Consider the following 20,618-nt stretch of genomic DNA (forward strand, 5'->3'; position numbering starts at 1 on the left):
GTGACAGCAGCGGGGAGACCTGGCGCGTGGTGGGGAGTCCCGTCTGATCCCCGCTTCCCTCCCGTGACGGGCGGCGGTCGCGGCCTCCGCCAGCATGCTGTACCTGGTGGGGCTGGGCCTGGGGGATGCCAAGGACATCACGGTGAAGGGGCTGGAGGCCGTGCGGCGGTGCGGCCGCGTGTACCTGGAGGCCTACACGTCCGTGCTGGCGGTGGGCAAGGAGGCGCTGGTAGGTACAGCCCAAGTTACATACAAGTGACAATGCTGCATGGTAATCTGAATGTCAGCCTCCTCTAAGCAACGTGAAAAGTTATGGGAAAGCTCTCAAGAGATAACAGATTCTTTACTGCAGGCATTTTCTGGAAGTCTTCCTGTGCTGATGCTTTTAAAATCAGATCCCAAAATTCAAATGACATGATTTACTTAGTTTATGTTGTTGGCCTAAAACATATATTAAAAGCTATTTGATGTTGACCATCTAAGTTGGCCCTCAGTTTGGTGAAAGAACTGTATGGACACACTGAGTCTACATTTCAGTTTTTGTCAGGAGGGTGCATTTTATATATTCTCTAGTTAATGTGCTTTGATTTCCATTAAAGCGTGTAAATAGATTCCATGAGATGAAAACAAACAGAAAGGTCTGCTTCTGGGAATGCACCTGGTACGCTCTGTAGCATGCATTTGCATGCAGTACTGGACTAAAGCCAGGCTGCTCCTGTGGTAAACCCACCCAAATGGATGTAACATCGGTATTGAGTTCTTAGCACCAACTGCTTTGCTTTATAGATCAGCTCCTATTGCTGCTCTGCTACTCGCTAAAGTGCATCTAGTGTAAAAAAAACCAAAACGAAACAGGGTGTCAAAAATTAGTTGTAGTTTGTTTAGTATAGAACTCAGCAGTACTCCAGGGTGGCCATCAAGCATTCTGAATCAGATACCAGTTTTGCTTATATAATTATTTGGTCCCCTTTCTATTGAATCTGTACACATTGCACTCTGTTTCACAAGGAAAACAATGTCCTCATTTACAGAGGTAGAGAAACTTATCCAAAAATGGTCAGGAAATCACCTCTAGGAAAGGGCACTGAACCCAGTAACTGAGGTCCCATCTCTAGTACTTTTTTTTTTTTTATGGAAGCAGTGCTCCACTTCTCTACGTTATGATGGTTCTAGTCAATTTTTTGTGGGCAAAGATGGAGCTATCACTAAAGTCACAGGAAAGATCAGAGGAAAATCTTTCTGGACCATAACTGACTTAATAGTTTTATCAATTTGTTAATATTTGTAATACCACCCAAATTTTCTGAATACTATTTAGAACAAAACCACTTTTTTTGGTCTATGCCCTGGAAAACAACCTTCATCTAGTAACGTAAAGACCGTGTGAAATGTATGGTGAAACATGGCTTACAGAGACAGGTATGTTTGGGATGGTCAAATAACATGTTTCTAGAACTAACTGAAGTTTTATTACACACATGAATTTTATTTGCACATGGAAATAAAGGCATTTAAAACAGAGACACAGTGATTACTGAGCTGCTGGACAAAAGCAAAGGGGACAATCAAATACATGTTTATCTGTATACATGACAAAGTATTTCTTAGAGAGACCTAAAGATGAAGAATTAATATGAAATCAATCATTAGATGTGGTTAGTTACAATGTACTAAGGAAAAATCAAAAAAACAAGGTTGTAGTCTATCTGGTGTCATATTTGTATCTGGTTTGATATCAATATTATAATTAAGCAGTTAGGCTCAGTCTTGTGAGAAGGGATGCCTGACAGTAGGATGAGAAGTTAAATTAACTATACTGAGAGTTTACCCAGGTACCTTCAGTATACGCAGGTGCAGTTGAGCTACTTTTGGAGCAGATCCTCAACTGACACAGAAAGCACAAACAAGTCAGTTATCAGAATAATGTGCTTGACTAATTTCTGTCAGCTCAGGAGCTGCTTTGTGGGAAGCTCAGGTGTTCTTGCAAGGGGAGGCTGGGTTCGCTAGGCCATGGCTTAGACTGCTGGGGATGATAATAAAGGTGGCCTTTCCACTGTCCACTGTGTTCCTGGATGATCACCCAGAGAGATACAAAACCACTCTGAAGTGTCTTATTTTGGTGTTTGTCATTAATTTCAATTTATAGGAAGAGTTTTATGGAAAAGAATTGATTTTGGCTGACCGAGAAATGGTGGAACAAGAAGCAGATAGCATTTTAAAAGAAGCCGATGTTTGTGATGTTGCGTTTCTTGTCATTGGTGATCCCTTTGGGTAAGACAAAACAACATTTTAGTTGTTGCTCTAGCCTGATCACTCTCTTTTTTCAATAGGAATTAGCCATATTCTATAACTGTAATTGTTTATGAAGAAGCTGATCTTCAGACCAAAACCACTTTCTATGTCTTTGTATATTTTTTTAAATTGCATTAGAAATAAACATGCAACTGTATACACTTTACCTTGCTTTGGAGTTTCCTTGCCCAGATATTCCTTATAGGTAGGAATGTGGACCCTGCAGGATGTATCAATCTTTCCTTCAGCAGTCACTTATAATTTCATTCTCCATGCTAGCTTTTACAGAGAATGTTTTGTTCCAGGTTTTATCTGCTAACAGAAGAAATTCTAGGAGATCACATAATTAAGACATTTGCTTTATTTTGAGAGAGTATTTTTAGTTGCTGTTTGGACTTAAAAACCACAGCTTTTATGCTCAGTTGTTTCAGAATGACGACTGATTGTTGGTTGTACAGTGCTTCTGCTTCAATATATGCTAGTTTTTGAAATAACTTAGGTCATTATAAATGTTTTCTCAGTGTGGTTTATTAAGGCCTTTGTTTTCACTTTTTACTCCTGCTGAAAAGTATACTCTCTTTCTATCACCAGAAGTATCTCCTCCTGTCTTTTTAGTCAGGCATCACCAATCTGCAATGTCAAGCCATACAGAAGAGCTTTTAGTCTCCAGCTGGTGATTCAAGTTTTATACCACAGTGTTAAGGGCACAAGAAAAACCAAATCACTGAGTGCCCTATTTGTGAATGAAAAAATGGAGAGGGTTTATGAAAAAGAGGAGCAGTGTGCATATCTGTCAAAAGTGGGTAATTCATGTAAATACAGGTTGAAGGGACCTGGCAAGAGAATATTACATTAAATCAGTACTTATGGGCAGATGATGCTGTGTTTTGGAAATATTAATTGTATTTTTAATGCATGTAAATATTAAAATTAGAATTCATGTAGAGTGTAGAGCCATGTTGCCTGTACCCTTGTGCTCTGATCCAATGACTGATAGAAGTACACAACACGAAAAAAAACAACCTACATGTATTGAAATGTAATTGCTACTTGTAAGCAGTATCTTTATCTGCCTCAGTTATCATTAGTTTCAGTGTCAAAATACTTCAGTTCTGATTAATATACTGCATCATTGTAGAAAAATACCCTTTTCTTAATGAGTTGCTTCTTTCTAAGAATGTTTATGTTCTTTGTTCTTACTATTGCAGCACACAGAGCCCTAGGGATTTAGGGATTCATGAGGTTACTAGGAAAGAGTACTGAACATTTCTGTTCTAAGGGAAGCCATACGGGAGGAAGATAGAAGCCACATGGCTGCAGCTGATCGTAGAGTTTCAAGTACATTTGCTGGGAGGAAGAGTACTTGGCAGCCTTAGGAAATCTCAGGTGTTGGTGGTTAATGGTTAAAGTGATCAAACAAGCTGCGCCCCTGTCACTTTTCACTGCAAGTTTTTATCTGCATATGTCGTACCAGCTATGGATGTGCTAGCAGGAACCTGACAATTTTAGTAGTATACTGGAAAGCCCACCTTCATCTAGCCTGGTGCTAACATTCATATTATGACTACCCATAAAATTTAAAATCTGTATCAGCGACAGAAAATACTAGTATAGCTCTGGGTGCAGAGCTGACACCATGAAGCCTTTGCTGGTATTAGTTGAGTGCTTGTGAGGGCACTTCTGCTTTAAGCTGCAGCCATTATGGACAGATCTGTTGGGACAAAGTACTGGCTGGAGAAAATTTCAGTGAATAAAACCAGCTGATCCCTTGGTCAGTATTAGCATAACCACAAAATCCTCCAGTGCTCCTTGTCCTATGTATGTGAAGGGAATAATAACAAGGCCGTAAAACTGGTCCCCTCTTCTCTTAGCGCAGGTGTTCTTAAATCACCTTTACTTATGGAAGTCAGAGGCATAGTTTGTTTACTAACCAGAGGGTTGGTTTAGATCACTTTACTGCATTCTCCTAGGTCTGGGAGGCTGTTTGTATCAGGGTCTCTGATTTCCCAAATTCAGATTCCTTTGTTTTTTTTTGTCTAGTGAAATTGATTTCATTTTAAAATGATTGATCCCTGCAGCCTTTCCAGCTGCTGCCGCATTTGTATTCCAGTCTGAAGCACCTGATCTGCTGATTGGTGCCTGTCACACATGCAGTGTCAAAATTATCAGACTAAAAATGAGGGGAGTTCTGTTAGGGCAGCTGAAAGAGGCCAGGGTGAAAGCACTCTTCCTATTTAATTATTCTGATCAGCATATGCTGTTTCCTTTCTTTGCTTCGTTCTTTGGAACGGCCACACAGAAATGTGTGACATATCTTGGAAATGAGATGGCTAAACCGTTGTTCAGGTTTGATAAATTTAGGTAAGGGGTAGATGCATTTTCATATTTCACATGCAAATGTGAGTGGGATGCCTAGCATGGAAGTAAGCACACATGCAAGCAAGATACATATGTAAACATCGTTGCAATTCAAAGATTTGCTGGATCTATATGTACTTTCCATTTCTAATCCCAATTGCGTTAACTACAAGCCCAGTCATTCTTGCACCAGTCTCTGCAAGGTGTTTATTGAGCATTAGACCTCGAGCCAAACTTAGCTCAGTTCTAAGCTTAACGAGAATTTTTCTTAATTATTTCAGAATAAACCTGATCACTCAAAGTCAGTATAAAAGCTGGTTTAGTCTAAGGATGATTTTTTTAAGTACTGCATGCAGTTTACCTCAGTCTGTTCAAAGTTCTTGTTTGAGCATGTTGCTTTCCTAGCATGCACTGCTGCCGATGGGAGACGGCCTGGCTGTGCAGTGAGTAAGGAAATGTTGGAGTTTTGTTGAAGCCTATGCCAAACAGAGCTGACCTTTACAGTTCAACAGATGTCCAGCTGACACCTGCAGAAGACAAAGGATAAATGGAACTTTCCTTTTCAAATACTTGCCAAAGCTACTTTAAAAAGTAATGGTTGTGTTGGTGCTACAGTTTTAATGATGCCAGAAAGTTACAAAGAACTGTAACAGACCAAGGATGCCTGTATTTTCAGCTAGGAAGGATGACATGGAAACCTTACTGGAGTTTTTACTTTCCAGTAACAATTAGTCAAGTTGCCCTTTTGGGACCTCTGCATTGCTATAGTTGTGAAGGGTTTAATTTTACTTTCAAAACAAACTATAATGCTAGTACCACTTGATCACTTTATGTTTTCAATGCTTAATTCCCTTCTGTTCTCAACACAGGGCCACGACGCACAGTGATTTAGTATTACGTGCAGTAAAATTGGGGATTCCATACAAGGTCATTCATAATGCTTCAATAATGAATGCAGTGGGCTGCTGTGGTTTACAGGTAATGTTTTTGTATATATGCTATTCCACAACTGCTAAACTTAGAATTGGTTAGCTGTTCTACTGCATGTTGCAATCTGATGTTTGGAGATCTGTAGCAACTCTACACTCTTGTCAGAATTTGTTAACACTTCCTTTTCAGCATGTTACATGTCAGCAAAAGTCCCTTTTGATGAGCATATGTATAAATGGATAGTAACACTTCTATTCTTGTCTGCCCCAGGAGACACTGATATTTAAGTTATTTTACAGATAGAGCTTTGCTCACATTGGCTTCCTTCTACTACTGGTGTCGCCTAATAAGTTTATTCTTAAATTAGGTTGTTATCCTGTTGAGAAATGTGTTGGTCTTGTCATAAAAGGAATATATGCACAAGCCTGTCTATATGCCAAACTCAGATCATAACTAATTAAAAAATCTTATATATGATGCATTCTTTCTCTCCAAGGTTAGCCTGTCTTCACTTTCTGCCCATCTGCTGAGAGGAGGGATTTGCTTAGCCAAGGACTAGAAGAACAAATGACAGTTTTTGTGATTTTGAATGGCTGAAATAGAAAAGGTCTCGTGTCCCCCAGGAAAATACTTCACTACTTCTTTTTGCACATGTCCATTATTACTTTTCCCACATCAAAAATGTTATGGCAGTGTATGTAACGTGACTAATCACATATAAATTAGTTGAAGCTTCCCCTTCTTGTCTTCATTCATTACTGCCCTCTCAAGGTTCAGAATCATTCCCCATGTATGGGAACCCCTAAACCAAGCTCCCACTTTAGCAAAATCCAAAGCAAGCACAGTAACATATATGTATGACAGGCCAGAGTTGAGGGTTTAAACCCTAAGTTTTCATCACTGAAGGAGGAGTCATTCCTTCCTAGCTTAACATAAAAGAACACTTTTTTTTTTTTTAATTTCAACAAACAACTGACACCTTCAGATTTACACTGACAAGCTCCATTAGCCTTATTTCAATGCTGCCCAGCACCAGAAAATCTGTTGCAATAAGTTGGGTATTATCTCTGGCTTTGATCCCATCTGAATGGTTTGGAAATGTGAGAGCCCTGTCTGATTTGGCAGTTCAGCAATGCTGCATTGAACAGCTGTTCTGAGAGGTGAATGCTAATGCTAAAGGGAATGCTGCACAGGATTCATGTTCTTTATAGTTCTTCCCATGAGCACTTTTCTTAGTGATACCTGCCTATTGCTGTAAGACGGGCAAAATTATCTTTTAGGAAGGAAATAGGCTCCTTTGTGTCTAAAATCTACATGTACAGCAGCCAGATGGCAGCTGCCGCATGACTGCACTTACTGGGGCGGGTAACACAAGAGTTGGGGCTGGGGCTCACCCTTTCCCCTTTTGGCTTCATACTGGTACAAAGTTTGCTTCTGCTGTCAAGCTGCTGACAAGTAGTTTCTACTACTTGCTATCTTTTTACTGTTCTTTGATGGTCTTTAGGAAGGACAATGCAAGGCTCGTATTCCCAAAAAGAAGAGGTGACTTAAGTTTTCTGAAAGTTTGCTTGCCCCACAACTCCAGCTAGGCATGGGAATGACAAGTGTAGAACTTCTAGTTTAATTTAAAAAAGAGCAGAAAACTAACTGGGAGTATATTGCAAACATTCCATAAGGTTTTTGACATATGCAGAGTTTTGAAGATTAGTTTACTGTTTCCTTACACCATGCTGAAGGGAACAGACCATGAAGGAAATGTGATGTTATTGACTCTGGCATTAGTCTCCTTTTCCATTCTGGCTTGGGAGGGGCTGCCTTCTCATAAGTCAAGATTCCTGTTGTTGTATACAGCAGTTTAGGAAATAGTGATCATATTGTATTACCAGACAGACTATAACCAAGTATACGTTTAACTCTTTATTGCCCCTTATAGGCATAAACAGCAAGTGAGGGGTATCTTACAAAAAAAGTAGCCTGGATTTAATTAGAGTTTTGGTGGAACTTTATAATTTATTTCAACAGTCTTTACATTTATGGGTGTCTCCCACCATCAATTTAGCTTTGGAGTTACTGCATTCCAAATTGCAAAGTTGCTGTCAAGTGTAGCAGGGATTCCTCTTTTGCTTCACCACAGAAAAGGCTTGGCTTTTTTTCTTGTTTTAATCTGATTGTGATACAAAACCTCTTTCTTTCTTACTAGAGAAAAACAGGAAACACCTTTATACGCTGTTCTGAAAGCCATGTGCGTAGTGAGCTGTATCTGATGATTAGGCCCTCCGTAAAATGCAGCTACACCCCAGTCTGTTCACAAAAGAACATATTTCTTGTCAGAGCAATGTTTCTGTGCAGCCAACAACATGCTCATAGTTGTGCAGTTTTCCTGCACAGTTGTGAGTTAGTGAAGTCAGCAGAGCATTAGTGATGGTTTGTCACCTTCAATTCAAAGATATATTTCTTGCTAAATTGTAAAGAAGGGTGAATATCTATTTTCAAATACTTTTTTTTTTTTTTTTTTACCCTCTTGCCTATTTAACAGAATCAGTGCAGCTGTTTGGAAGGCTGCACAGGTGAAGACTGTATTTGTACAAGGAATAGAGGTTTTTTAGTTTTGAAAATGAAACTTGGAACTTCTAGGAAGCTCTCAGTTTGATACAATGAACTATAGGTGTTGCAAGCAGGAGATAGTATAACTTAGCACAATATTAGTCTGACTGGGCATAAGGCTCTATGACCTGCTGTGGCTCCCTCTTTTACACTGTTCTTGCTGTGTTTCACTGTGTCAGATTTATTTTTTTTTTCCAAGGCTGAAGAAAATAATTTCCCTCAAAAACAAATTTCCAGCCTAGGGGGGAGAAGTCAGGAAAAGTGCCTGTGTGTGAGTGCCTCTTGGCATGTTCTCTACAGGTTCACCTCTCGTCTGGAGTCTGACACATAGGTATTTTGATCACTCTGATGCCGGTTGTAGTGAAGAACTGCCACCAGTGAAGAAAGTCATGTAGTTTGGTATCTACACATGCTGCCAGGGAGGTCAGGGAAAGGGGACACAAGTCCCCAGGGGAAGGCAAAAATTCTCAGAGAGCACTTCTGCTGGGTGGGAACTAGCGAGACAGTTCAGCTTTCCACATCAGCAGCTGCACTGTAGTTCTGTAGCTTTGGAAAATTCAGTATTTTAGGTAACAGCCTTACCTTTGTTCTACCACTGCTCTGCCACCCTGTGAGCAAGACATTGCCTTGGCTTTATCCGACTAGGATTCAGCATTGCAAGCTGAGACCAAAGGGAGAGCCTAGCCTGACTTCCATGGCTTTATCTATACCCACACTCAGTTTTTCAGAATAAGGCTGATTGCTAATGCTTTTAGTCCCAGAATAAAGAGGAAGAAAACTCAGGATCTCCAATTTATACCTTTTTCCTTCCTTCCTAATCTGCATGACATCTGGGTTAGTTTAGGAAGGTGACTGGCCAGAGCTCTCAGGACAGAATTCAATCAGACCCGGTTCTGGTAATGTGTCTTTGAGGTAGCAGTGTGGATGGTCACACACATGAGGAAGACTCTGCATCATAATGACCTGTGATGCACGTGAAGGAATGATGCAACTTGAAATGGCTTGAGATAATGGCATAACTGTAAAAAACAAGGATTGAAAACTAAAGTGCAAAGCTGGACACAAACCATGGGATGAGACAGAAGACTAAAATGATCCACTCATTTCTGGGAGAGTGGTGTTGCTGGTTTTGGAAGCATTTACTTTATGTTTTAGTAGAGTAGCTAGGAAAAAAAAAACATGCCATGGCAAAGACCTGACTTTCTTTTCAGACATACCCACTTTCCACCTGAATAGCTTCAGAACAAACATCTGCATGTCCCCTTGTTTCTTCCAGTGACTCATCTCAGGCTTTTTGTTTGCAGTCCAGTTAATTCTTATAAGACAATCACAGTTAAAGAAAGTTTTGTCTTTTCACTACTAGCTGATCACTTAAATGCAAAAGCAGTGCTTAGCATGTTATTTTTTAGTCTCAACAGATGAGTACATCTTCAGTGTCAAGTAGAAGAATATTACTTAAGGAAGCTGAAGGACGCTATCATTATTCGCTGTGCTCATAGTCAAACAGAAAACTTGTAGTAGCTGCAGGAGCGGAACCTCTCAGCTCCACCCTGTCTCTGTGCCCTAATAGTCAAAAATACTTATTGCTCTTATAGGAAGGGCTCTACACAAAATGTTTTTTATTCACTGACAGTTAAACTGTTTTCCATAACTGGTTGGTTTTCTCACTTACCTGCCAGCTTCTGAGCCTTTTAGAAGTTGGCATTTGTTTGTCAAACTCACTAAAGCTTAAAACAGTGCTAGTCACACTGCTTCATTAATGACAATTGCTGTTCAGCTTAGTGCCATTTGTCACCAGCAAACATGACCCAGAAACATCCATTTAATTAGAATAGATTTTTTTCTCCATTTAGGTATCTTTGTTTCAGATTATTAACCCAAGTGGCCAGGGTGGGAAGGAATCATTTGATGTTGCTGGAAAGAGTCTTAGGGGGTTATTAAACATAAGGTGACATTACCTTGGAGAGAAAATTCTGTTCTGGCCGAGTTTGCTTGGAGTTTCTGAATTTTTTGATAGCTGAATTTTGTTCTGCTTGTGGAGTGGCTGTTTCCTAAGTGCTGATACAGGAGACAGCCAAGAGAAAAACGTGTTTTTCCTTTCAGCTGCTTTTATGTGATTTGTCTCAGCTGCCTCCTAAAGACTGCAATCATGTGGAGTGGGCTTCCCTCAGCCAAACATCCTTTTCTTCACAGTTCCTTTCTCTCTGGCATGTACTAAGGGCATAGGAGGTTTTGGGGACAGCTGAGCCAAGCTGTTGGCTTGCAGTACAAAAAGGAGTCATAACCCTGTGTGTGTGAATGGTAAAAACTTCCAGTTTCAAGTGAAGGTTCTCATGAGAGACATTCAAAATTGCTAAAGATCTGTGGTACTAAATGAGCTAGTGTAAAGGGCTAGAGCTAGGCTTGTGGTTGTTTCATATGACCAATTACAAGCAAAAATGACGCTTGTCTGATTCTTGCTACCTTTTTGTTGATGATTGTTTTACTGTCCTTTGTCCTTCTGAGCTATTCTCTTGCAACAATATATAATATAAAAAACAGTAGGAGCCCTTTAATCTCATGCATATGGTCTGGAGGGTTGTTAACTGGTTACAAAGGGTAAGGTGAAAAATCTGACATCTTAGGTTCATTTTTTTGAGGATGTACATTGCATAGCATCACATCAAAACACTTATGACAAGGATAAACAAAACATGTCTTCGTTTTTCTGTGTATGGTCGTTGGGATTTATCAAGAAGCAACCTGGGATAATACCAGGTGCTCTACAGTCTCCAAATTCCATTGAGGGCTAGCCTTAGGAGGAGTAGCCTTAGGAGAAAAAGCCTCAGGTTTTTGTCAGAGGGATGTGATCAGGCTGTGCAATATTTTCATTTCCAGAAGAACACACCTGTCCTGTGAGAACTCTCTGCAGTGTAACCTGTGGCTGTCTCAGCACAGAACATAAATGAGTGGCAGTTCAGGTTTACAGGTGTTTGCATGTGTATCCAGGTGCCAGGTCTGACAAATGTCATGCTAAGACTCCTTTTCACCTTCTTCCCCTGATGTGTGTCCAGTCCTGAAGCTGTTTGAAATTTTAGGAAAGGAGGTAGGTTCATAAGCGACAAATTGCTTTGTCACTGTTGCAGCTGATACAGCAATAATTCTGGGAAAGATGCTTGTAAAAATAAATGTCTGCGTTTTGAAACGTTTACTTCTTGGTTTCTCTGCAGCTGTTGCCCTACTGACCTTCAATATTATCTCGCCTCTTCTCTCCTGCTTGCTTTAGTACTTTTTAGAGGGGATGGGGGATCTTCCTTTTTTAATTTCCCTATTTAGTCTCAGCTTGTTCCTTCTTTTTATCCTCTATATTTTTTTGGAGATTAGCCACACCAGTATTTTAAGTGAGAACTGTTGATCTGAACAGCTTCAGGTGTCTGATGATGTTCAGACTGGCCATTAATGAAGTCAATCAGTCGTTTCATTGAAATTTCACTTGCATGCAGGCTTTCCAAGCTGAGACCACGGTACAGCACTTTTTGTCTTGTAGTTTGTTCTGGTCTCTCAATTTGCAATCAATTCTGTTTATATAAACAAGAAGTAAAATAAGAAATATCATTAACAGAAGGGTTAAAAATACAAGCCAAAACCAGGCACCTCAGTACGAAAAGTTGCCAGACATTCTTTCCTATTATGTGTGTAAATAAAATAGGAAGTTATAGCTGCTTCTGAGATGATGAAAGTGTGAGTTGAGGAACAGCTTTCTGCTGTATTTTGTGAGAGGCAGAAAACTCCAGCAGACAGAGCACTGCCTTGGAGCAGAGAGTTCTGGCTTCCTTTCCTGACTTCAGCTATTGCATTGCAAAATTTAAGTGCACAGAGCTCTGCTTAAGCCAAGTACTACTTGGGCGGGGGGTGAGGACTATTTCCAAAGACCAAGGTCTTTCAAAATGATCTTTTGAAATTTTTCTGTGAAGTTTTTGAGCAGTAGGGAGAAGGTAAGCAGGTTGGTTTCCAAGCTGAGAACACAAAATGTCTGTCCAGCTATTACACTGAGCCCCTTTGAAATTCTGTCACTTTTGTGCCTGAGCAGAATGTGGGCACTCTAACAAATCTGATGATTAGTCAAGTGTGATGCTTGAGATGTTTTAGCTTGCACTGAACAGATCTTGCCCACTCCTAACCCCAGCTGCTTAATGTAGAGTGCAGCACACAGAAGACCGCTGTGAAACTTCATCTGCTGTTGCCTCTCTTTAAAGCTGTGCCAGAAATTGTGCAGCATGATCCTTTCACTGGAAATATACAGAGCTCTTCATTGGCTTATAAGACTTCTTCTTAGCAATCTCAAAGCATGACATTAATCCATAGGCGTGTTGTAATACACCTTGATTAACAAATGTGTGTCACAGTTTTATTCCAATGACAAGCATGTTTTCTGGAATTTTGGGGCCCTATTCAGTCTTTTATGGTTGGTGGAAAGAATATTTTTAAATTTCAGTGGGTTCTGGCTCTGGTGGACCTGCTGTCCACTGTGACTGCTGAATCCGTAGGGCAGTAGTAGAGTTCTTGGTGGTTACTGCTCTCTCTGCATCAAGGCTTTTCTTTAAAGTCTGATAGTTCATGCTAGATTTCAGGAGGTAGAAATTAGAACACACCACAGGGAACTGTATTAGGAACAAATTGAACCTGCATGAGGTACAGGGAGACAGTTAAAAGTGTAATTTCTAATACAGTTATGTGTTGTTTCTTTAATGCAGGCTTGCTCTGGTGGAAGAGCAGTGCCTCTGTTTCCATAAATGTCACACCTCTGCAGAGATCAAATGCTGGATTTACTGCTTCAGTTCCACAGCATTCAGAGATCGTTGGTGTACCTGAAAGTTTCCTAAGTAGTATTTTCCCATCGTTAATTTTAAATAAACATATGTATGCATTAAGAGTAGTAAATCTATTCTTTAGAATTTAGTTAGTAGAGGCAAAGTTGCAAAGGCATTTCTAGAAGGTTAATAAAATATGCCCCATTCCATCTTGTTGGTGTAGAAGTTCCTTGTGTGCTGCCCAGGTGCTGAGAAAACAAGTGTATTTTTGTGAGACTGCAAGTGCAGTTTTCTATTATATCAATACTTCATGAAAATATTTTGAAGTTGTTTCTAGCGCATAGACAGGGCATTTCTGACAATGTTTTATTCTTTTTTGACATTCAGACTTCAGTTTTAATGCAAAACCTGGTAAACAATGGACAGATTCAGTGAATCTGACTGGCAGTGCTTGCACAAAAAGGATAACTTGCTTAACTTCTTGTTGGCAAAGATCATGGAGAATCTTTGTAATGAGCAATGGAAAAGACAGAAATACCAATCAGAAGGAGTACTGTAGAGTATAAAGTTGAATGCCCAACTTGTTTTTCAGTACGTGGCAGAATGGTCTAAAAGATCTGATTCCCAACAAAATACTTATCAGACAGTAACATTCTGCCAGTTTCTGCACATCCTCTTCTTTGCTAAAAGGCAGAGGTGGAAGTTCTTCTCCTTCAGGTTATCAAAATGCCAAAGAGACTGGGATAAGATTTGAGGTTGATCGAGGCCACATTCTTTGCTGGAGGGGGGCGGCTGCTTTGGGAAATGAGCGCAGGGACGCTCAGGTGGCAGAGGGTAAGCTGGGCGCTCAGGCTGCTACGGGACATTCAGCAGTTGCTGATGACTGAAGGGGCACTGCCAAGGAGATGGAAGGTTAACTTGCTTGCAGGCGCTCTGACGGTGCAGGGGAAAAAGGGAAACTCCTGGTTCTAAAAGTTTTTCTTCAAGTTCTAGCAAGCCACATGACAAATGGGCAAAACATACCTTGTTTTTTTCTTGTTCTAGGACACAGCCTTGAAATAGTTAACAGGTTACATCAGGAGCAATTAATTTGGTTCAACCTATATTTAGTTTACTGGAAGAACCTTTAGATTGTGAAATGTGCGCTGTGTGTTCTTGTCCTTGTGCTAGAATGAAATATTTGAAAGAGGAAATGTTTTCACTAATGTTCCAGGAATCTTTGAATAAACACTGTTCCTATCAGCACAAATGGTTAAAATCTGAGCTTTTGGTCCCTTGAAAACAAACGTGCTTCTGCTTTGATTCAAATTCTGCTCTGCCAGCGTAAAGGACCTAAAACCGCAACCTAATGCCACAGTAAAATAGGTATGTATAGGGGAATCCCCGGCTGGCGCAGAGCTGCCAGAGCCGCTTCTGCAGGGGCTCGTCTGCTCTGCCACCAGCACACACTGTGCCTCCCGGAGGGGGCTGGAAAAGCAGTTTTTCCTTCCAGGTTTCCAGAGAAAGCGGGAGGTTAGTCTGTATAGCTGGTTTTTCTCTGGTGGGCTTGAGCAGACAGAATATTGGCAAGCTGCAAAATCCATCTGGCCCCATTCCAGAGTTGAACTGACCAAAATTGATGCATGGTTCTGCCCTTTTTCAAGTTGGTTACAAAAGCTTCTAAGCCAGATGCTGCCATACGGCTTTTGCTTTTGCAAAGTGATTGGCAAGACTTGCTTCAAATGTCTTCAGCCAGATTAGAGACTCACAGTAAGAAATATAGTCAGTGAGTTTGTTTGACATAGCATCCGCTCGCAATATTCTTCTCACCATTGGTGCGTAAAAGCTGTTGCATCCCTCTGCTTCATGTACAGTCAGTCCCTGTCTTCAGATCTTCACATCCACCATCTCTTCAGACTGTAACTTCTTTGGCATGACACAGTTTTCATCTGCAGGAAAAGGCTGTTTTAATACAAATACTACTGTATCAGTAGAATTGAAACATTTTAAGTATTATGGCATTATTAGAAGTTGCCTAGCCTTAACCAAAATAAGAAATAATAAGTAATAATTTTGGTGCTAATCTTGCAAGGTTTTGACTTTAAAAGGTCCTCAGAATTAAGTAACGAAGAATAGAATGTAGCATAGAATGTATAATAGAATGTATTAATATACATTGGAAAGGCGAATGCAGAGATAGGTAAGAACTTTACAGGTAGTTCATTAGTTGTTCTTTAAGATGCTTCAGTGTTCGCAGAGTAAAAGAACAACAGCACATCTCTATTATGAAGAAGAAGAAAGAGTTCACTAATTACAGATTTCGTTAAAAAGAAAGGTGGGAATGCAAAGGAATGCACTAAAACTAGTCAAGGGATAGAAAAGCACAGGACAGCTTTCTTAAAAGGAAGCATTATTTTTAGTGCAATGTTTTGTATTTTATCTATGAAAGAGCAAACTTAGGCATTTTATAGGAGAGTACTTTCCTGTGGTATGAAACTTCCTTCTTAACTAGGCTCGGGACTTTTCAAGGTTGAAAATTGTTGACACTTTTGTGGCATTTTATTGCATGTGCTATTTTTTGTTCTTAGTGTGTATGTGTGCTACTGCATTTTCTTTGTTTTACAGTTGTACAATTTTGGAGAGACAGTTTCTATAGTTTTCTGGACAGATACATGGAAGCCAGAGAGCTTTTTTGACAAGATTGAGAAGAACAGGCAGAATGGAATGCACACACTGTGCTTACTTGGTAAGCAGCAGCTCCCCTGGTTCCTTAGCTACCACCTTCCGCAGTGTCCAGAGACAATCGTGGTGGGCATGAGATGAAGCCTAAGATTAAACAAATGTTCTTAGCTAACATGAATCTTTGAAAAGATATGAAAAATTGGAACGTTAGCGTATGCGTATGTAGAATCAGTTCAGCCATTGTTCACGTTAGAGCGGCCAGGAATTTCTTAATTCCTTTTCAGGAAATCTGTAAGAAATGATGCCTTTGTAGAAGTCAGGAGCAGGAGGCCCATATTTGCTCTACAGATCACTGTGACTTTAAGCTAGGTCTAGCTCAGGATCCAAACCAGACTGCAGTGAATAGCAGCGATCTTTTATTGACTTAATGAGGTTAGAGCTCAACACATTGGACTTTCTGGGCAGCTAAATCATACATTTAACTGCATTGCTATTCTGTAAGGCGATAGTCTTTTTCCTAAATTATCTTACCTAAGGATGTTTGGCAAAAGGTAATTGTCACTTGAGAAGCCTCAGTGCTGTAACAAACCCTTGCTGATGATGAGCAGAACCAGAATAGCATTCCTAGCTGAGCACTGTCCCCAGGCTCTCCCGTGGTGCTGCCTCATCTTTATCTGACCCAACAGTCCTCAGCTAAAGCCACTTTCCAAGTAGCTCCACCAACCCAGGTAACTCCTTAAGGATTATGGAGCTGCCTGCATATAAACTGTAAGGCACTTGCATATCGGTATATGTAGTTACATACTTTTGTGTATCATCTTTAGACACTGCAGTGCTAAATGAATTAATATTTTAAGTAAAACCAAAGTCTGTGGTAACTGGAGGATCCTGAGCAGGAAACAATTTAAACGTTTAAGCATCACTGCACATCAGACTTTCCAATGCCTTGAAAGTTGTTTGTTTTCAAAATTGGCTAAAAATCAGTATTCTGGTAACTTGTTTTAAAGAAGGATAACTTTGCAAGTGTTTTAAACGAGGATTATTACAACTATAATATGTTAAAACCAAGTATTCCTTAGATATTTTGGGTAATCATTTATACGAGCTCCCTTTTTAATTTTTTTGTACAGTAACGAGTAAGAATTTTGAAACCATAAAACTGCATTATAAATCTCATGTTTCAGGGACAGTTGTGGTACTTGCATCTAATTGTAGCTCCCAGCTGAAAACTGCCCATTTCTAAATTAATTGTTCCCTTAATACTACCTGGTCATTGTGGTCTGTGTATTGTTTATCCAACTAGACTAGATTACCATATAAGCAAATGTGACATAAAAAGGTTAGTGCTGATAAACATCTGAACTCAAAGTGACTTGACAAACATATAAGCAATTTGGTAAACTGTGCACTAATAATCTTGCAGATTTGCATTTATAACCCATCTTCAGAGTCACTTTGCTTTGGGAGTTCATTGTACAGGGCGTTTCAAAAAGGCGGACCCAGTTTGAAATCACTGTGCTTTGAAATCGGGTGCATCTTTTTGAAACACCCTGTATAACTTAAGCAATACTTTTTATAAAAATCAGGATTAAAAACGTATCCAGCCTTCACTATGACAATATTTGGGGGGCATTTGAATACAGGTAACATTTGATTGCCTCTTAGAGAGATTGTGGTCAATTAGAATTTCATAAAATTGCAGACGTACAGAGTCTTACCTGACCCCTTCTCTGGTTTATTTTTGCCCAAATCCTTTTATTTCCCGAAAGAGAAGATTGTTCTATATTTTGATTGGACAGGAAGGAAGTGCTAACGAAAGTCAGGTTCCTGCAGGGCAGTGATGTAACCCCTGCCCATCAGTCATACTGTTCTACCTTTGGGACCACAGTGTACTCATAATTTAATAGTCTCAGTGCCCCGGTGTGCTTACACATGCTGGCATTTAGTTATGGCTATGGTAAATATGCCTGCTTTTTGAATACTTAGCAGTATTTTTATTTGTCCGTGTTGCTCTGAAATCTGTGAAACTTTCCCTATCTTTGTGTAAAATCACATGCATAAAATCACAATACCTTATGATTAATTAACATATGAAACAGTAGAATGTAATCCATGTTCCTTTTCCCTGTAACAGCTAAAATGTTGTTATAAAGTCTATAGAATCTGCTAATTAAATTAAGCTTTACCTAGACAGAAAACCAAGTGAGAAGTTTGTAGGGAACCTGCATTTAAATGTCTGTTTTGTTTTACAGATATTAAAGTGAAGGAGCAGTCTCTGGAGAATCTAATGAAGTGAGTCACCATTTTGAAAATACATAGAAACATACTATGTATTTACAAAGGGTTTTTGGACAAGGAACAAAGGTTCTTTGCCCATAGTCTAATGCTGAACTTACCTGTCTTCTCCTGTACTTCTTTGTGGCCACCATCTTTTGTTTCTTACAAGGAGTGGAACTCTCTTGTTCATTACAATAGGACCTGGCTTTATTTGCAGTAACTGAATGAAGTTGCAGCAGAGCGTTTTTTTTAGCTGTTCCTGTGAGAAGCACTAAGTCAGGATGGGGTCAGCTTTCTGCTGGGCAAATGAAGTGTTATTTTACTGCTGTTCTGTCCCATCCTCAAACAGATCAATAGCTGAAACACTGTTCTGAATTAATTGTTCCTTACACTGGCTAGAAACGGTCTGAAGTACCGAATACATACTGCCCTTTTTAAACATTTAAATAAGCGATGCATAGAAAATGCTCTTAAGTTCATTTAACTGTGTTCAGAAAAGCTCTTCCCACATCTTAATCATCTCTCTGCAATCTGTATGTTTTGACAGTGGCGAATATAAATGGTTACTTTATACACATGCTGTAGCTCTGGTCTAAATTAACATTTGAGACGTCTCACAGTATCATTGAGGTTTGTTTATTCTGGAGTTTCAAAATAAAATCCATTTGACTGAATCCACAGTTGGCAAGGAAAGCATTTCATTTAAGAATATATTTCTAGTCTGTAATCATCTGCCTACAGGGCATTTGACAGAAAAACAGCAGTTTGCCCTTGAATTTGAGTCTAATGCATCTTTCAGGAGTAGCTGCAAAACCTGCATGTTGCTTCCAGCAGCTGAATTTGCTTTTAGGACAAATGATCTGGCAGCTGGAGGCCCTGCTGTTTCACAGGTGTGGGGAGAGCACAAGGGGCTTCTGTCTTCCCTAAAAATTGTGCTTTGTGTAAAAGGCCCGGCCTGGGAGCCTGGGCCTGTTTAAGTTCAGTTTGCTGGTCTAGAGGTTTCTTGAAATAAACTGTAAGAATGCTAGGGGTAATGAAATGGGTTTTATGTGAAATTTCTCTATTTTTCTTTCCCTGCAGAGGAAGAAAGATTTACGAGCCACCACGCTACATGAGTGTGAATCAAGCTGCAGAACAGCTTCTTGCCATTATTCAAAACAGAAGGCTCCAAGGACAAGAACCAGGTACTACTGCTGCAATGTTTATATCTGCTGCCACCTCTCTCAGGTCACACTTACTGATGAGCTTCTGAACTCTGCTCCTTCCCTCTTCATCTTGGCATTCTCTTGCTCTGCAGTGGAAGTGGGTGGCCTCAAATCCTTGTCGTGAGATGGATTTGGCAGAGGGTGCACACAATGTAGTTCAGTGAACGCAGATGAACAAGCACCGCTGACTCTGGGAGGTTTAGTCAAAGCCTCTGTTTGGGAACCCTGTGCTGTTTCTATCTCTCTTTAACTGTGAGCTCTTTGATCCATTAAAGTTGCAGGAGGTGAAAAGATTCTGAGCATTTTAGGTCAGTCAAGCTTCAAAAATCTCTGCTACATTCTATTTAGACTGGTGACACTCAGCTCTACGTGAGTAGAAGCATGAATCGAGGGTAACCCAACAATGCAGAACTGCCATTTTGACCTTGAATTCTTAACACTAGTCAAGAGCACACTGTGAAAGGTGTTTATTGAGACCAAGAGTGAAGTTACAGCAGCTATAAATGACTCTATGTCACAGAAAAATTATTTCTAATAGCAATTCGTTTAGCTATATTCCTTCTTTTTAAAATGTATCCCTTAAATACTGTTAAAATGAAAATCCTTTCATTTTGTCCTTTTTTTGTAGCATGAATCAGAAGCAGCACTTTCCTCAAAGTGGACACAATTCCTGAATGAACTGTGTATTCTAATTCTGCTGCCTTCCCATTCTTGATTATAAACATCCCTAAGATACAGCTTTATTCTCTCTGAAAAACAAGCTGCTTTCTAGGCTACTCCCATGATGTATTAGTTGGGAGGTTTAAGACAGCAGTGTTAAGGTTTAAGCATTTTGAGTAATTTTTCCTTTATGATAGGACCATTAGTCAATAAATTAAGCATTTAATCTTCTTTCTTACAGGAATTACTGAAAACACAATTTGTGTTGGCCTTGCCCGTGTGGGTGCTCCAGATCAGAAGATTGCCTCAGGCACACTCCATCAGATGGCAGCTGTGGAGCTGGGCAGCCCACTCCATTCCTTGATCATTACAGGCACTATGCATCCGCTGGAATTGGAAATGCTTAAGCTTTTTTCTGTAGGTAGCTCCAGCTTTGAAAATAATGCATTTCAAAGGACCACTTAAATAAAAATGAAGCATTTACATTTTTATTCCATCTTAATTTCATGATAGCATTAAGTTATTCCTGTGAATATTTAAAGCTTGCCTAAGTGCAGTTAGATTGTATATCGCTTCAAAAGACACCACTGTGGGAACATGGACCTGCTTTTACCTGAGGCTACAAACTGCAAACTGCACCTGCTGGTATCAGCTTCTGACACACACACACCGCCCGAAACCTTTAATCCTGTAAAACCTTTGTCTGATTCAGTTAATTGACATCTACATTAGTCTTAGGTTGCTGACTAAGGTAAGAAGTGCAAGTAGAGAACTGAAGAAGTGTACCAGGTGTGTCTGGCATCACTTTTGCTGTAGTACATTACCCAAGCCTTCTGCATAC

The 20,618-nt window shown here is 39.9% G+C and overlaps 1 protein-coding gene across 1 annotated transcript; it reads left to right on the forward strand.

The window, feature by feature from the left end:
- DPH5 (diphthamide biosynthesis 5) lies at positions 1-20,268 on the forward strand. Its single transcript, XM_082054673.1, has 7 exons — positions 1-229; positions 2,147-2,271; positions 5,520-5,628; positions 15,579-15,699; positions 17,888-17,927; positions 18,993-19,096; positions 20,019-20,268. Exons 1-7 carry the CDS (start codon positions 95-97, stop codon positions 20,240-20,242), a joined length of 858 nt encoding a protein of 285 aa, XP_081910799.1. The 5' UTR covers positions 1-94; the 3' UTR covers positions 20,243-20,268.
- Positions 20,269-20,618: the final 350 nt, after the last annotated feature.

Source organism: Streptopelia decaocto, assembly GCF_964273445.1.
Source record: "Streptopelia decaocto genome assembly, chromosome: 5".
NCBI lineage: Eukaryota > Metazoa > Chordata > Aves > Columbiformes > Columbidae > Streptopelia > Streptopelia decaocto.